Raw genomic sequence first — 18,925 nt, 5'->3', positions numbered from 1 at the left:
TATAGGGCTGCTATTAGTGTGCAATGAGTATACTATGACAGGATATATACTGTATCTGATAAGTGCTGACCAAAGTCATCCAGGTGTAAATGTTTATGGCCATTTAACATAACCTCATATAACTCATAATGACTTTGGTATCACAAATATCATTATTCGATCTAATTTTACGTAACTTACCCAGTCCAAATACTACAGATTTTCGGTAATGCCATAATTGTTCTTTACAGTACAAAAACATTTCAGAAGTCATGTATGAACATTCTGTAAAAGAAATGTGGAAATATGTTTATTGAAAAACAGACACACTCAAACCAATATGATTTTCATGGTAAATAAGGAATATCCTGCCACTGTCACAGGCAATGATGTGACGAGGTGTCTGGGTGCATATCCATAAGAGATATAAGTAAGCTACATACACTACAGTCACGACTTGGTATGCGATAGGGTTATGTCACACGAAAACATATCGCGTAGGCTACTGATTTATTGAATACTGATTCTCTCTCTCTCTCATTCTTATTCTCTCTCTCTTTCTCTCTCATTCTTATATTCTCGTTCTTATTCTCTCTCTCACATTCGTACACTCTAGTTCTTATTCTCTCTCTCTCTCTCTCTTATACTCTCATTCTTATTCTCTCTCTCTCTCTCATTCTTATACACTCTCTCTCTTTCTCTTATACTCTCATTCTTATTCTCTTTCTCTCTCTCTCTTTCATTCTCTCATTCTTGTTCACTCTCTCCCTCTCTCTCATTCTTATACTCTCATACTTATTTTCTCTCCCTCTTCCAAATTGAAGCCCATTATTGTCTCCACTCTCCCATTTATCCCCTACCCTTCCCACTTATCCCCTACCCTTCCCCGAACTGCTATTATCACCTCACCACCTTGTCAATGTCTTCACCTGACCCCATCCTTCCATGCTGTGACTGACCCACCATACACACACACACACACACACACACACACACACACACACACACACACACACACACACAGAAAGTGGATACTAAATGTGCCCATTTTGAGTCCTGCATAATGAAGCAATATGTATTCTGACTGTATAAGTACCAGTACCTGTGTCACCTTTGCCTTAAATGACAAGCCTATGCTCCTTTTTGGGCAAAAATGGACTGGATGACCAAAAACAATAAACAGTTGGTGCTATAAGACAGGTGAAAGCAAAAGCTTCAGAAATGGGCAAAATGACATTAGGTACAATAGGCCTATAATGGTACTGACCTGGGAGGGAAGAGTGGCTTTCCTTCATGAACAGATGGTGAGCCTGGAAGTATCTGACACCCCTCCAAGTTCACACAGTTCTCCCTCATACTGGATAACATCCTGTTGAACATTTTTGGTATACTTCTGAGCTTGACACAAACCTCCAACACCTCACATAGGAGTTTATCGTATGCAGCATAAAGGTCATCTTCAGTGTCACTATTTCTGTGACAATAAATAGTCCACATACTCTTCAGCAAAAGCACACTCATGGATTGAGGTTGTATTCGCAGCAAAATCTCATAACATTCATAGCCTTTTACAGTTACAGGCTGCAGCTTCACTAACACTTCTGCTAAAGCCTCCAACCAGGATATGGGACTTCCACCATCAACTGTTACTGTCAGATCCAGGGCTGCCAACTCCAGTGCATGCAAGACAGAGCACAACAGAGCTTCTTGTTTTTTATTGTCAATGTCATCATTTTCCAACTTCTGTGCAGCGAGACCATTTTTCACAACTGGTGGCAACTTGGTATGTGGCACAGAGATCCCCAGCATGTAACACAGCACCCTCAATAATTTATACTTTGCCACATCACTACTCCGGAACCTTAAACAAAACTCGATAAAAAAGTCAGTTAGCATATACTGTGAAACTTCAATACACTCATCATCAATTACAGATTTAATAGTCAACAGCAAATTCTCTACCTCACTAGATAAGTCTGCTTTCGTTTCTTCCAAAAAATATACACTTAATGTATTACTGTAGTTCTCCAGAAGCTCATGGTGAAATAAAGAAGATAAAATTACTCTTTTAACTTCCGTTACCAACTGTTGCATATTTATTCTTTCATCATTTTCAAATGTGGCAAGCAGTGAGTAGCAAGATGCAAACAAACGGTCCAGGACACACAGCATGGCAGCACTTTTGTTGGGCTGGCTCCTGAGGTGTGTACCCACTTCCACTGTGATGGAGATGGCTAACAAGATGTCATTATCACTGGTGTGACCATCAGCCAACCACATAAAGATTCCCTTGCACAGAAGGAGACAAAGGTCAGGCGAGTGGGTGACCAAAGGGGTGAGAGCCGGGTTGGTCAGAAGAGTGAGACATATGTCTACAGCACTTTCTCGTACAGCAACTTCACAGCTGCTGCTGATCACATCCACAAGGGCCTGAAAAACAACAGATGAATACCTAATGTTCTCTGTGTTGGTTTGCTGGTTTTGAAAACCTGAATCATTATAACAGTCATGCCATACATAAACATGACACCAGAAAATTCTTTCTCTCACTGACACATTGATAAAAACAAACTATACTGTACAGTACACTCAACCCTGTGCATACACAATTTCAGGATCTGTGAGATTCATTAAAATATATATATATATATATATATATATATATATATATATATATATATATATATATATATATATATATATATATATATATATATATATATATATATAATATATATAATATATATATATATATATATATATATATATATATATATATATATATATAAACTGCTCCCCAACTCAGCAACAGTGGCAGATTAATTGTGTTTGTATGCCTAATTTGCTTCAAATCATGCTTATTATTCACAGCAAGTGAAAAAGTATTACTCTGGCTATTTTTCCTTAAGAATTTCCTAAACCTTCCAAAATCAGTAAAAAATAACACTACTCATTAACTCTTGTGTTTATCCCAGACATTATCCTATGATGGATCTAAAACACTCTTTATTTATTTCTTCTTGGTTGACTTCCTTTCTAAATGACTAATCTGTATTTTAAGCACAAAAACAAACTGAAAATACGAGATTATGGCTACCAATACACTTCTGCACTTATAGCCTGAACCTACGCTCACAGCCATTATGATTTAACCCCTTAAACGCGGCCGTGAACAGTCGACCCCCCCCGAGTGGCGGGGTTGTATCGCAGTCTGAGTACCTGTAGGAAAATATTAGCCAAAAATCAGAGATTAACCCTCGAACATTATACTTGGTATGGCAGATAGTACTTACATTCAGCTTTCTCCAGAGACAGGTGTTGAGCCTTCGTGGACTACCCAAGGACTTGTGGAGACTTACAAAGTTGGGTAACCAAATCTTCACTTTCACACCTCCAGCAACCCGGTTTCCCCTCTACCACAGCCTCATTCTGTCACAGTAAACTTTATACTACAACGTAAAGGTAGTTTGGAATCCGTATTTGTACAATAAGCACTGAAAATAAGGCTAAAATCAACGGAGCGTACGGCTGACATGCACCGCGGCGGCGGTCTTCCCGTCACTCAACAAACATTTACATTTTCACAGCTAAAAACATGTATACTACATTATTTTCAATCATATTATTTCCCAAAAGATCACCACGGCGCGCTTTTTATTCTGCCTTACGCCCGCCACTTTATTCTCGTTCCTGTCGGCCACTTGCACTGACTCGGAAGAGCTAGAACTCGCCATAATGTCACTTTGAAAGCCTGCGGTAAACTGACGCTAAACAGGGGCAAACCGTGAGAAAAAAAGCTAGTGTTACAACTGGGGAAACAAGCGTTTCCTATTAGCATAAACTGCTTGTGAGAGGAGAGCGCAGATTTACAGTTCTGAGCGCTCAGAGCGCTGCCATGTATCACAGCCAGGCTGGCCGGGTCGTGGTGGGGGGGGGACGGGGGTAAAACGCGATACTTGGCAACAACTGAGGTCAGTAGTACAAAGGTAAAGTATGCTAATTGTAGCTAAAGGGTGGTGGTACTGATAGACAATACCAGCTGGAGCCTGCTTGCCCGCGGTTATTCAAAATTTACTAGAATCGCAAATGCGACGATCCGCCGTTATGTCCTTTTTGCCGAGCGTCACAAACGAGACGATCCGCGTTTAAGGGGTTAAGAGCATGCTTAAGGAACAAATTTCATGAGCTTTTCAAAGGTGGCTCTGCATTAAGATTTTCAAGAATTTTTCAACAAAGACAGAAAATTATTTGAATACAGTACATGAAAAAGCATAACACACATGAGCCACTGGCTTCCGGTACATTTCATATGATGCGAGGGAAAGTACAGCTGAAAACTGTTCCATTTTGTGCTAATCATAATCATGTCCCATTATGAAACCAGAATATAAATCTAATTCCCTGAAAAATTATACCTGAAGAAAAATTTATATGGATCTTATATATCATCCACATCATTATAAATTAGACACTGGAAATTTGTGACTCTACTGAAACACTGCAGTCCATGTCGTTTTTTTTGTTGTTGCCACAGACTCACATGAACTAAATCAGTGAGCTGGAGGCTGAAGTTGTCTTCTCCTGCAATCCACCATCCTCCTTTAGAAGGAATGCGAAAGAAATGTGGGATTTGTATAACTGGGCAGGATTAGATAGGTGCCACCACATGAAAGTGTCCCTCTCCAGCAGTCATAGTCCATGAGAGGATTATTCAAAACATTCTGTATTCACTTAAATATGAAGACTGGCAAACTTACTGCAAATAACTTTACAAGATCCCAACAGCTACTCTCCCTCCATTCACTTCACACACTGCTTGTACAGAAATGTTCTCATGAACCATGAACATAGTGCAGGGGTGGCCAGTGTCATCCCAGCCACATATACAGTATAGCTATGCCACCGGACACCACCTCACAGGTATGAATAATTAAAAGAAAAAGAATTAACTTATACAAATCATTGCACAGTTTCCTTTCTGATTATTTATCCTTCACTTTTTTTTTTTCCCCATCAGGACCATAGAGGCCCTGGGCTGGGCTACTCAGTTCTGACATTTAATACATGGGTGACTAGCTTCACTCACTCCTAAGTGGCACTGAAAGCAATCAACCTCAACCACCCCAAAGATAAAAACCCTTACAGGCTCCACCTAACAATAGTTTGAGTGCCTTAGCTCGCTATAGCACTGGGTGATAATATGGTTATACGGTTGCCACCTAGCACAGTAAATGGTTTCCTGGATACAGGAAACTATTTGGCTTGTCACTTGGTACAGAGTCACCTGAAGGCAGCGTTACAACATGTGAGTGGACAATGAGTGCCTCTACCCACCACAATAATTTTTCAATCTGAACATTTCACAAGGCAATCAGTTTTTGATAATTCCCTATTTTTCACTCTGCATTCCCTCCTTGGAGGTACCCAGAGGAAGAGGCTTTCACTCATATTACAACAGCCCCAGGCATTTAACCCCTTAACCGCAGGGCGTCACTTTCGTGACGCTTGGGAGCAAGGGATCATACCGCGGGGCGTCGCTTTTGTGATTCTGTGTTACTTTGAATTCACCCAGGCTTCCAAGTGGGGGCTTGTATCATCTATCAGTACTGCCAATGTCCAACACTAGTCAGCACTCCTCATCTCATCTGTGCTCTCATCCACTGTTGACAATTTAGCCATTTCTCTCCGTTCTTGACTCCCCTCCCTACCCCCCCCTCCATTACCCTATCCTCTCGCCTGCCCGGCCATGCTACGCTAAGTAAATCTTCCCTGGAATTTTTCACTGATTTCATCCATTGAAATAAGCCCTATGCCCTATTCTTATACCAAACAATATATACAAGAAAGAAATAAGGTAAGTGAGAGTGCCATACACCTGGAATTGGCTAATTATCACCTGACAACACCTCACGTGCACTCGTTCGCTAATTTTCGCTGTTTTTTTCCCCTTGAAATATGCCGTATAATCTATTTTCGTAATAAATATACATATAAGGAGGGAAGGGAGAAGCCTAAGTGATATTTACATTCACCTTGAACTACCTAATTTATAATCTATTGTCTAGATTTCCTGCCAATCATTTCAGTGCTATACATAGCTGTTTCAAGAGCTAACGTTGGTAGTACTGAATATCCCCTAAGTAGGCCTCCACCCGGCCCTCCCTTATCAGTTTACTCTCATCTTCCGAAGTGGAGGTACGTCTGTTTCCTCTTGCTGACTTCAGGGACTTTTTCACCCCCATGCAAAGGGCCCTGTGACCTTTACCCCCTACTAAACCTCGTGTGGAAAGAGGTAAAGGGCTGACAATTGATAAAAGAGTGACTACGATCTTTCTATTGAGTAAAACAGTGCAAGTGGAATTGTAAATAATGTGTAAACAGCAAGTGAAAGTAATGAATGTAAATATACGTGAACAATGGAAAATAGTTTTATAAGTTACTTCAAGTGACAGTGCATAACACAGTGTAAATAAAATAGAAATGTAAATAACGTAAATAAAATAGAGAACGTAAATAGAAATGTAAATGAGTAGTATTTTAAGAATACGAGTATATACCCTAGGAGTAATGAAAGTGAAAGTTTCACTCTAGCATGTCTGAATACTATGAGTTATGAGAGTGAAGATGTAAGTGACATTCACTCTCAATGCTAGTATACAGGACGAGAAAGTGAATGCTACGTATTTTACTGAAAGAAATTGAATCCCTACAGTGACAATAAACTAATACTACTGAAGGAAACTTATGGATAAAGACTGTAGATATATATAAGTGTTATATAGTAATAGAAATATAAAGTGTGAGGGGTTTTATGAATAATAAATGACAGAGTACCAAGAGCGAACTAGCGCAAGTGTGACGGTCAGACGCGCTTATAATTTTCATTGCTTTCACAGTGGTTTTTTTTTGGAGTATGGATCCCAAACTACTTGAAAATCATAGAGTAGTGTTTATAGTGTTAATATTACCCAACTTCAGAGGTCTCCACAAGTCCTACGGTAACTGACGAAGGCTCAACAAACATTCCAGGAGAAAGCTGAAGGTATGTGCCATAAGCATATGTAATTTTAATATTCTAGGACTAATAACTGATTTTTGGCAAATATTTTTTGAGAGTCTGTCGGAGCCCAAATAACCCCGCGGCACATGCAAAACATCGGTAAACATGCCCGCGGTGTAGGGGTTAAATAGTGACGGGAAGGCTCATTCCTGACTTGAAGGGCTAACAACGGGGAGTACTACATCTTACCTCCACATAAAACACATCCAAAGGCATTACAACCTTCCCCTTGTGCCATACATGCCTTGTCCATTTATTCCGAGTTAGTGTTCCATACTGTGCTTCCCAGGTAACTAAGAAATTCCTACTCCTACAGTGGTGTGCCTCCCATCAAAACCAATTTCTTGCCTCTGCTTTTTTTTCTTTATGATTATTGGCGTTCCCTTCCACTGATTGGCGTCCTGGCTTTTCAAGTATGCTTCTAAAGCCTGGTGTATCACTTTTTGTTAAACTGAATTAATTTGGGGGGCTGTTTTTTTGGTCTTACAGGGAACCTGGCTGGCTGCTGGGAACATCATAAATTCACCAAGGTACTGCAGCCTTATTTTCTACATCTATAAGAATTACACTTGTTTTTGTTACTTCTATTCTCTCCACTCACTCGATGTAGTGCTGCTGTCGGGTGTCTGCCCTTTCCTCCTTCATCCTTCTTTCCTTCCATTCTCTTCTGTCTTTCCTTCATTCTCTCCTTATCCTTCGGCCTACGGGTAACTTTACACTCTCTTCTGTCTTTCTTTCCTCTTCCTTCTGCCTGTGGGTGACTCTACACTTAGTGACATGCCAAACGGTTTCCTGTACACCAGGAAACCATTTACTACACTGGGTGGTAACCATATAGCCAAATTGCGCCTGGTGGTTTAGTGGGAAATTATTGTGCTCCAATCGGATTGACCCAGTGAGGATTTATATCCAAGGGGTAGTTGGGGTTGACTGCTCATGTAATGCCACTCAGGGATGAGTGAGGCTCGTCACTCTCATCTTAAATGTCGGGACCAACCGCCTAGCCCCGGGCTCCTATGCTCCTCATGGGGCAATGTAGGATTGGATGATGGATGGATGGATGGCAAGTGGTAGGTTGGGGCACTCACCATCCACTCACTTGATGTAACGCTGTTCTCAGGTGTTTGCACTTTCCTCTCTTCCTTTCTTCCTATTCTGTCTTTATTTCCTTCATTCTTTCCTCTTCCTTCTGCTTAAGGGTGACTTTACACCCCCTCCCCTGTCTTTCTTTCTTTCATTCTTCCCTCTTCCTTCTGCGTATGGGTGACTCTACACTGAGTGACAAGCCAAATTATTTCCTGTACACCAGGAAAACATTTACTAAGCTGGGTGGTAACCATATAACCACAATATGGTGCCTGGTGGTTTAGTGGGTAATTAAGGCACTCCAATCAGATTGACCCTATGCAGGTTTATATCCTAAGGTGGTTGGGGCTTATTGCTCACGTAATGTCACTCACGGATGAGTGAGGCAGGTCACTTGCCTAGCCCCGGATTGCTATACTCTTCTTGGAGCACCAAAGGACTGGATGATGATGATGATGATGATGATGATGATGATGATGATGATAATGATGATGATAATGATGATGATGATGATGAAAATGATGATGATGATGATATTATTATTATTATCCATCCATCCATCCATCATCCAATCCAATGTTGCCCCATGAGGAGCGTAGGAACCCGGGGCTAGGCAAGTTGGTCCTGACATTTAAGATGAGAGTGACCAGCCTCACTCATCCCTGAGTGGCATTCTGTGAGCAATAAACCCCAACCATCCCATGGATATAAACCTGCACAGGCTCAATCTGATTGGAGTGCCTTAATTACCCACTAAACCACCAGGTGCCATAATTTGGTTAAATGGTTACCACCCAGCTTAGTAAATGGTTTCCCGGTGTACAGGAAACCATTTGGCTTGTCACTCAGTGCAGAGCTACCCACAGGCAGAAGGATGAAAGAATGAAAAAAGAAAGACAGAAGAGGGAGTGTAATGTCACCCTTAGGCAGAAGAAAGAGTGAAGGAAAGAAAGACAGAAGAGGAAGGATGGAAGAGAAGAATGGGCAGACACCCAAAGCAGTACTACATTGAGTGAGTGGATGGTGAGCAACCCCACCTACAACTATTATTATTATTATTATTAAACTTGCCTAGCCCCGGGCTCCTACGCTCCTCATGGGGCAACATATGTTTGAATGATGGAAGGATGGATTATCATTATCATTACTATTATAAAAGCAAGGCTAGAGGGACTAAATCACCTGGTTGGTCAGAGTGGCATCTTGCAGTGTGGGTAGCATAGGAGGGAGGGGGGGCTGTTGGTAGAGACCTAGAGCAGGAGGTGGATGATAACTGTTGCATACAGGAAGTCAGGTATTAAGAATCAGCAAGGATGTGTGTTGAGAAAGACTATAGGTACAAATTATTTTGGAAGGGAAGTACGGACAGATATGGTGGGATAAGCATGCTTCTTTAAGAAAAATGGATGACAGTAACTGAAAGGATCATAGTGCTGATACTGTTCAGAAAACTCCTTGTAATGATAAGATTGGCATATGTCCCACTGGTCAGCTTGGTTGATGGATAAAAAGACAGATTCTGGGGTTACTTGAGATGTGTAGTTGGTGATATGGGGGCTGGTAAGATTGTGGTTGAGAGGATTTTAATGACCATACAGGTGCTGCAGCACAAAGATATAAAGGTGCACACAGGGGATGTGCATACGGTATGACGCATGCAGTAGGTAACAGAATACAGCAAGCTCACCCCGAATGCATGGGTTTCGTTCCAACCATGGCGCTTTCGATGCAAAACCACATAAGTTTTAACTACTCCTTATTTTGCTCCCTAGACCCCCTGAATGTGGTGTTTTGCTGTTATCTGCCATTGGTAATCAATATGAAGCACTTCAAGAGGTTAAAAGGTTTATTTAATGTTAAAACTTACAAATACAGTATTGCACAGCAAAACTTCAACATACAAATACGTAAACACAAGGCAACATTCCCGACGCAGATCGGTTTCGGGACAATTCGCCGTCATTAATGAAGACCGCTATGGGTGACACTAGAATATAATTAAAAGGTGACTACAGCGAGGAAGAACAAGTTAATTATAGACTAAAGGTTAACCTAATAAATAATATCCAAAGTCTATGCTATTTCACATAGACTTTGATGGATCCCCCTGAAATATAGTGATTAAAGTATTGATTAATTAATAATAAGTATATTTATAGAATGACAGGGAATCGTCCAGGGTGCGAATTGTCCTGATGGAGAATCGTCCATGTTTTGAAGGGGAATTGTCTGACGGTGAATTGACTCGGAACCCGCCGATCATGGGTAATCATATAAATCAGGTTAACTGGTTACAAGGCTTCATTTAATGCTTTAACTTTATTTAAGTGCTTTAACTTACAAGTGCATACCAAAACAGTAAGTATTTAACTTGCAAATACAGTACTGTGGAAAAGCAGTACAGCGAATCACATGATCACGTGATCAAAACAAATCAAGCAAGCTGTGCTGCTGTTCGAGGATTTGGCCTTTCAAAGGCCTCTCTTGCATAAATTTATAGTTTTCGTAATGGTTCTTTAATCTTACGTTGTCTTATACGTGTCCCAGCACTTACCGCATATAAATGAGAGTGCGTTCGGCAAGAACGAGTTTGGGGTGAGCTTACTGTACTTAAGTTAGGAGAAGCAACAAACACTGTTCTATTTAGGAAAAGAAAGTGTACGCTGATTACATATGAATCTGGAGGTACGTGACCAGATTGACTATTTCCTAGTCAGAAGGGCCAATAAGGGACAAGTAAAGGATGTGAAAGTTAAAAGGAATGAACAGTGTGTGCAGCAACACAAATTACTGATATGTCACATGCTTCTAAAGAACTGGGTAGTAAAGAAAAGGATCTGTGTACCTACGAGGAAAATGTAGAATTTAATAAACCAAGCAGGAAGCGATGCATTCTACAGCAAGATAAGTGAGTGTGGTTTTCGTTTTCGTTTTCGTTTTTAAAGGCTCCAACATGCTTGCATGTGTCGGCCTTGGTCACCTAATGGCGGCTCTCCATGCTGCACGATCCATTGCAGCCTCCCTGTTCAGTCCCTTAACCCTAAGGTCACACTTAATGACCTCGTCCCATGTCTTTCTCGGTCTACCCCTCATAACCCCACCCCCAATATTAACACTTCTCACCTTCCTCACCCAGCTATCATCCCCCATCCTCTCCACATGTCCAAACCACCTCAATCTACCTCTCCTCATCACAACACCAATACACTCCAGTCCCATCCTACCTCTCAACTCTTCCATTGTAAACCCAGCCCCTCCAGGCCTTGGACGCAGGGACGCACTGCACATCCACCAAATCATTGTCATTTCTGTACGTCTGAGCCGGCGAATGTCTTCCTCCTTCACTGCCCAGGTCTCACTGCCATACAGCATTACACTCCTAACACACGCTGCATACAAAGACCCCTTAGCACGTAGGGAGAGCCCCCTCAATGTCAGGAGAGGCAAGAGCTCCCTGAACTTCTTCCAACCACTTCTCACCCTAGCCACAGAGCTAGCTCCAGCCCCACCTCCAGCACACAACATGTCTCCTAAATAACAAAACTCTTCCACACACTCAAGAGATTCACCAGCAAGTTCAATTCTTTCACGTCTGACGATCTCCACCTGCTCACCCCGGCACGCCGTACACATAAAATCAGCATTATCTCGCAGTCTACCTCTGATACCACTACATCTCTTATGCACCCATTTATCACACACACCGCACAAGATGGAATTACTTCCCACGCCCTTGTGGCAAACTGCACATGGCCACTCTCCCTCGTCTTTGACAGTACCGCCACCAACCCTAGATATCATCACTTTTGTTTTATCTGCATTTACCCTTAAACCCTTTTGCCCCATACCATCTCTCCACTTCCTAAACCTTTCCTCCGCCTCCCTTTCATTCTCTGCAATCAACACCAAATCATCAGCATACAACAACTCCCACGGGAGTCCGTTTCTAAAGTCACGTGAAAGGGCTTCAAGTACCATGATAAACAACATGGGACTCAAGACTGACCCCTGATGCACACCAACATTCACGGAAAACTCATCACTCAAATCTCCATTCACTCTCACCTGGGTGTGAGCACCCACATACATGGCCATAACCACCCTAACCAGCCACTCCTCCAAGCCAAGCTTTCTCATTGCCCACTTCACCACCTCTCTAGGGACTCTGTCAAAGGCCTTTTCCAAATCAACAAAAACAAAATAAAGATCCCTTCTCCTACCAATATATTTTTCCTGAAGCTGTCGAACAATGAATATGGCATCAGTGGTCCCCCTACCTGGCATAAACCCAAACTGCATCTCATCAATATTCACTCTTTCTCTAATCATACCTTCTAAAACTCTCTCCATTACCTTCATTATCTGATCTAAAAGCTTTATACCTCTATAATTCCCTCTTTCCAGGGCATCACCCTTCCCTTTATACACATTTACAATTACACTCTTCAGCCAATCATCTGGGACAACACACTCATAAATAATCCTATTTATCAGGTCAGTGATTAAACTCACCCCTATATCGCCTGAGGCCTTCAACATTTCGGCAGTCAACCCAGACACACCTGCTGCCTTCCCCACCCTCATCCTGCCTATTGCCTCACTCACAGTAGCAGTATCAATCAAAGGCCAAGGGCCAGACACTGGATCTGCTGGCTCCAAACCTTCCCTGTCCCAGTCAAACTCCTCATTCAACAACCGGTTATAATGCTCTCTCCATGCATCTTTAATATCCTCACTGTTCACCACTACCCTTCCTTCATCATTCTTCACACACTGCTCACCTATGATATCCCGATTATCCCTCTTCACCTGACCTGCCACCCTAAATATATTTTTCCTTTCCCCATGATTTAGGTTATCAAGAAATTGTCTCTGTGACTCAGACTGTGGCTGGATAAAATGCCACACACAGAAGCACTCATCATCATCTAATCCTGTGTTGCCCCATGAGGAGCATAGGAGACACAGAAGTGCTAATGGGCATTAAAGAGCTCTAAGAACAATCTCCTAAGAGTTACAGATTTGGTGTGTGATGGACAAGGGGCTCTCCAAAACATAAGTAACATGATGGTGGGATAAGGGTGTAGAAGCTGCTGCTGAACTGAAAAGAAGACTCTGAGGGGAATGGAAAAGGAATGGTAACAGAGAGGAATATTTGGCTGCTATGTGTAGAACCAAATAGGGTTTTTTTTTTTTTTATAACAGAACAGAGGAAGGAAAAACAAATGAATAAAAAAATAATAATCTATACACCCGATTACTGGCATCCTCCATACATAAAAAATCTGTAACAGTTGGACTTGAACAGTTGTAGGTTGAAGTTTGGGGGGAAACAACTCCGGGGAAGTGAATTCCAGAGAGATGCAGTTCTGGGAATAAAGGAATCCAATAGGCAGAAGTTCTGCAAAATGGCTGTGTGACATTCCAGTCATGAGTGCTACCAGATGCCCATGTGGCACAAGGGAAGGCGTGGAGAGGTGGCACGATGGACACAACTTCATCTGAGCATTTGCCATAAAAGTATCTGTAAAATACTGGAAGGGAGGAAAAATTCCTTCTTACTTGTAGGCGAGATAGTTTACTTGCAATTACAATGTTATTAGTAATTCCAAGAGCTTTGTTCTGAAATTTGTCTAGTTGTTTTAGTGCAACCTCTCCACATCCATTCCACAAGGGTTAGCAATATTCTAGCTGAGAGCACACATGACTCTTATAAATTACAGCTAAATGCTCATCACTGAAGAAGTTTCAGACTCTGTACAATAATTCCAAGTTTCTCTGAGGCGGTTTTAGCAAGTGATCTGACATGAGAGGTCCAGCTGAGGGCATTGTTAAGTGAAACACTGGGAATTTCAATACTTTTGGAGAGGGGAATATTAGTAGCAATGAAGGTAATATACGAATCTGCCAATATCTGCCTATTATGAGATGGGAATATTAGTAACACTGAAGATAATATACATATCTGGCAATAACTATCTATCAGTAAATTGTGTATATATATATATATATATATATATATATATATATATATATATATATATACATACATATATATAACTCAATCCTTGTAAATTGCGTGTTCATGAATCACGGATTCGTAAATCACAGCTAGGTGGCCGTCGGACTGCCGGCAACCTTAAATCACTGTTAAGTCACCGGCAACCTTAAATCACTGTTAAGTCACAAAAATTGCGGATCTAGGCACCCAAGTGGGCCTTTTCCGAGGAGAACCGTAAACCGCGGCATTCAAACTGAAAATCGCGACCCAACAACCAATCACCGCACGTCCCTGGTGGCATATGTGCATACTAATGCCGCCATGTTGTTGTTGTTCTTGTCCCGCCAGTCCGCACACTACAGACCGTCACCGTGGAGTACGAGAGTTACCTGCCTTTTTTGTGCAACTTCCCCTCGCCTCCTACCTGCCATGGCCCCTCCCGACCCCCCAATGAAGTGCTCTAAGCAGTATGGCGTCAAGAAGCTGCCACAGTTGTCGTACAGTCAACATTTGGAGCTCATTTGTCGTGTTGAAAGGGGAGAGAAGTTTTCAAAGCTGGTGAAAGAGTTTGGGAAGAACAAATGCTAAGAGGTTCTAAGTTCTTCCCAACACCACCCCACTCCATTCACTTAAGCAATTTCGTCATAGGATTAAGGTGAGATCCCTTAATACATGCACCGAATATTCCTAAATTTGTATGATTGTGTTTGATGGTGCCTAGATAGGTGTAGGTAGGGTGCTGTGGGGGTGAGTTGGCCAAAGTCCAGACACAAATTAATTTTTCACATAAGAGTTATTATTCATAAATCATGGAATTCATAAATCACGGCAGTGGTCCAGACCCAAATTGCTGCGATTTACTAGGATTGACTGTATGTATATATATATATATATATATAATTTGGTATTACTAGCATTAAATGATATAAGGTTATTTTGTCCCAATTCACTGATCTTAGATAAGTCTTGATTTATGGAGATGGCTGCACTGGGTTGAGAGTTTGAGATATTAAACTTTGTAAATGGGTGTTTGAGTGTGACTGAGCTATGAAGTGTTGAGTCATCTCCATATGAATGGAAGGGATTGTGGGTGACAGATAAGAGACCATTAATATGAACCAGGAATAGGGTTGGCGCCAGAACTGATTCTTATGGCACATCGGTGTTAACTGAGTGGAAACTGGAATATACATCATCTACTTTTACTCATATTTTTCTGTCACTGAGATATGAGGAAAAGAGAGGAACAAAAGATGTTAGTCCATTGCAAGGGAGTTTGGATAGCAGGGAACAGTGCCACACTCTGTTCAAAGCTATAGAAATATCAAGGGCTACTGCATGAGTTTCTCCATGTTGATTAATTGACTGATGGATGGTCTGAGTCACGAGACTGAGTATATCAATGGTGGATCTTTCGAGGCAAAAACCATATTGTCTATCAATAATTATGTTGTCGGATTCAAGATGTTTAACTATGTGCTTCTTAATTTACAATTTCAAATACTTCACCAAGAGAAGACATGATAGCTATTGGTCTGTAATCAGAGGGGTAAAGTTTAAGTTTCAAAGGCTTTTACTGGACAGCCTAAATACAGCTGAAAGGAGTAGAGTGATATTTAAGGTGGATAAGTAGATGACATGAGGAAACAGGGATATCCAAAGTGAACAGTGTGTGAAGAATGATGAAGGAAGTGTTGTTGTTGGGTAACCGGTCTGTCTGGCTGAGCTGACTCATCAACTGTAGGCAAGCAATCACTCCTACAGGGCCATTCCATGCAGTGAACCAATGATTTCTTGCAGTAGACAGTGCCTCACCACAGCAAGATGCAGGGAAGAGTGTGGAAGTTAGATTCCTAGATGGACTTCACATTTGCATCACTCTACCTAGACAACAGGGGCAACATAGTAGGCTCGACATCACCCCATAACTTGGTTATATGTAAATGATTGCCTGGATTACAGGAAACCATTAGGCCTGTCACTCAGTGTACGGCCATCTGAAGTGCAAAGAAGGGTAATAAAAAGTGACAGGATGGATGAAAGAAACAGAAGCAGAGGAGGGCAGACATGGAAAATGAATGCTAAAAGTGAAGGAAGAAGTATATAGTACTACATCAACTGAGCAGATGATAGTTGCCTCTCTACTGAGTTCCTCATCCCTGAGGTCACACTCTATAACCTTTTCCCAGGTCTTTTTTCGTCCGCCTCTCACAACTCCACCCTCAACATTGACACCTTTCACCCTCCACACCTCGACATCACCCTCCATCCTCTCCACATGCACAAACCATCTCAATCTACATCATATCATCACAACACTAATACATTCAAGTCCTACTCTTCTTATCAACTCTTCATTTTCATTCCTAACTCCCATCCCCCCTCAGGCCTGTCATTCAAGGATGCAATTCATATCCATCCACTGGAAATTATACTAATCTCTGTACATCTGATCCTACAAATATCCTCCGGCTGTACTGCCCAAGTCTCACTACTGTACAGTTGGAGAAATTAACGCGCGGGACACCATTTAGAAGGCAGCAGGAGCAGCAAATAATTTGATCTGGTAACAGTGTTAGGGGGTAAAGGAGGGGTGGGACGTGCAGGGTAGGTGAGGGATTGGGGGGTAGTGGAGGTAGCTGTGTGGTGGGAGGGGTGGGACGTGAGGGATGGGGGGTAGTGGGAGTAGCTGTGTGTTGGGAGGGATGGGAGTGGGGGAAGTGGTGTTGGGGAGAGGCTTAGTAGCCATTTAATGTCATAACATAATTTGCTTTGATTTTAAATGTGTTTTTATGATATGGGAACACACGAAGTAGCAACAAGCTGTAAAGTGATGGTTCATGACATGATGAAAAATGGTCAGTTCAGTGGTCATACAAGGCTGATATAAACACACAGACATCACCAACACGTAAGCTTATACAATGACTCATCCCCCTTTGGTATATATAACATCTCTACTGTAACACAGACTAATATCAGACGCTTACCTCAGATGCGTCTCAGAGAAGTTGCTCATAAATTCTTAATTGTATTGTACTGTAGATATGTAGTGTATGGAAAATAAAGTATGTATAATATTCCATTTCTTTATTGTCCCAGTCAACCATTAGTATTATTTACCCCAAAGGACATTAAAGTATGTCATATTTTAAGACAAATGCATCTTTGCTTGCTGTAGATGTGAATTTGATGTACTTCCTAAATCGTACGCATATGCTGGCTGCTTGTCACAAACTAATTTAAGCATAAACCAGACCAGTCCTAGACCTTTTCAGGTCAATCAGTAGCATCTGCGTGTGTGTGTGTGTGTGTTTTGCAGTGTACAGTATAACACTGGGTCTCTCGCTGTCTAACTCAGTTTATCTCACAGAGACTCATAAGTAGGCTTAGGATAATCATGTATTTGCATATGCATATGTGCACATGCAAATGCATATTCTAGCCATTTATGAGCGTAAGTGGATATTCCTACTTTTTTGTTTATTTATATGGCATATTCTTTGAAATTTCCTGGGTATTATAACTTCTTCAACCTGTAATAATATTTAAAGTCATAATATCCATCAGATCATTGTGAATTATATGCCGCTTAATTGGCTGTGGTTGGGAAGGCCGTCACTTGATGGTCAGTAGACAGCAGCTGAATGAGATGGATTCATGTATCACCACTTGACTCACCAGAGTCTGAGACGCATGCATGGCCTGTGACTAATATATATATATATATATATATATATATATATATATATATATACACATATAAAATCGTTGCCTTAGTCCCTGGTAGGGTCAGCTGCTCTTATAATTCAGTAACTTCTGTCCGCTACGTCCTCTTCCTCCAGGCCTAACTGCCTCAATTTTTTCTCAATTCCATCTCTCCACCTGATCCTTTGTCGTCCCCTTGTTCTTCTCCCTTCCACCTGACTCCTCCATACCACCTTCACAGGCTCAACTTCCTCCATCCTGGTCACGTGCCCATACCACCTCAAACATGCCTCTCCTGCCTTCACAACTTACACAACTCCTGCCTCTGCTGTGATGTCATCATTCCTCCTCCTTTCTCTGTGACACTCCCATCAGCAATTGCAGCATCCTTATCTCAGTCCTTTCCAGCTGTTTCTCTTCATCCTTCCTTAACGCCCAGGCTTCTGCGTCATATGGCAATAGGGGTATAATAGCAACTTTTGGAAGATGGCTTCAGGTCACTCCTCCATCTACCTCACACACCCCAAAGGGGGGGGGGCATTCCCCAGTTTGGAAGCACTGGTGTACAAGAACACTGCCAAACGAGTGCTAACCCAACATAGTCATTGGTACTGACATACTTTACAGGTGACATTCTTCGCTCTCGGTTCAGTTAATAATATTTGTTTATCCAGACAAAAGTCAGAACACGAAGTACTAGACTGATGCATGAAGTTTATGAGAAACTCAGTAGAATAGAATAGCTGGGTTGAGAAACACTTCTTGTTTAAATGTAATGGGACAAATAAGTCCTTCCTTTGACCTAATTCCCAGGAAGAATTATTATTCAGCTATATTCTCCTCAACTGTGAGTTGTATGAGACAATAAGTGTGTGATATTATCTCTTTGTATGTGTGTGTGTGTGTGTGTGTGTGTGTGTGTGTGTGTCTGTGTGTGTGTGGAAGGAGTGGGTGGAGAGGAGAACTGCCTGCCAAACTTTAATCCGTTTGGGTGAGTGTGTGTAATTCACCGGGTCAGTCAGGATAACGTGATTGGCGTGATCGTCAGCTCATTACCCTCCAGGAAGAGAGCTGAGAGCTCATATAGTCCT

At 41.7% G+C, this 18,925-nt stretch overlaps 1 protein-coding gene across 1 annotated transcript in view; it reads right to left on the bottom strand.

Annotated features, from left to right (window-relative positions):
• Positions 1-18,925, bottom strand: part of LOC145411414 (uncharacterized) — a 122,714-nt gene that overhangs the window by 84,637 nt on the left and 19,152 nt on the right. Inside the window, exon 5 of the mRNA XM_080281454.1 lies at positions 1,247-2,409. Coding sequence (XP_080137580.1) covers positions 1,247-2,409 — 1,163 coding nt within the window. The remainder of the gene's footprint in view (positions 1-1,246; positions 2,410-18,925) is intronic.

The sequence above is a fragment of the Coenobita brevimanus genome, chromosome 89, assembly GCF_032717465.1.
Source record: "Coenobita brevimanus isolate Jiangsu-jjx chromosome 89, ASM3271746v2, whole genome shotgun sequence".
Classification (NCBI taxonomy): domain Eukaryota; kingdom Metazoa; phylum Arthropoda; class Malacostraca; order Decapoda; family Coenobitidae; genus Coenobita; species Coenobita brevimanus.
Note: the sequence above shows the minus strand (reverse complement) of the source record. Positions and strands in the feature narration are given on the sequence as shown.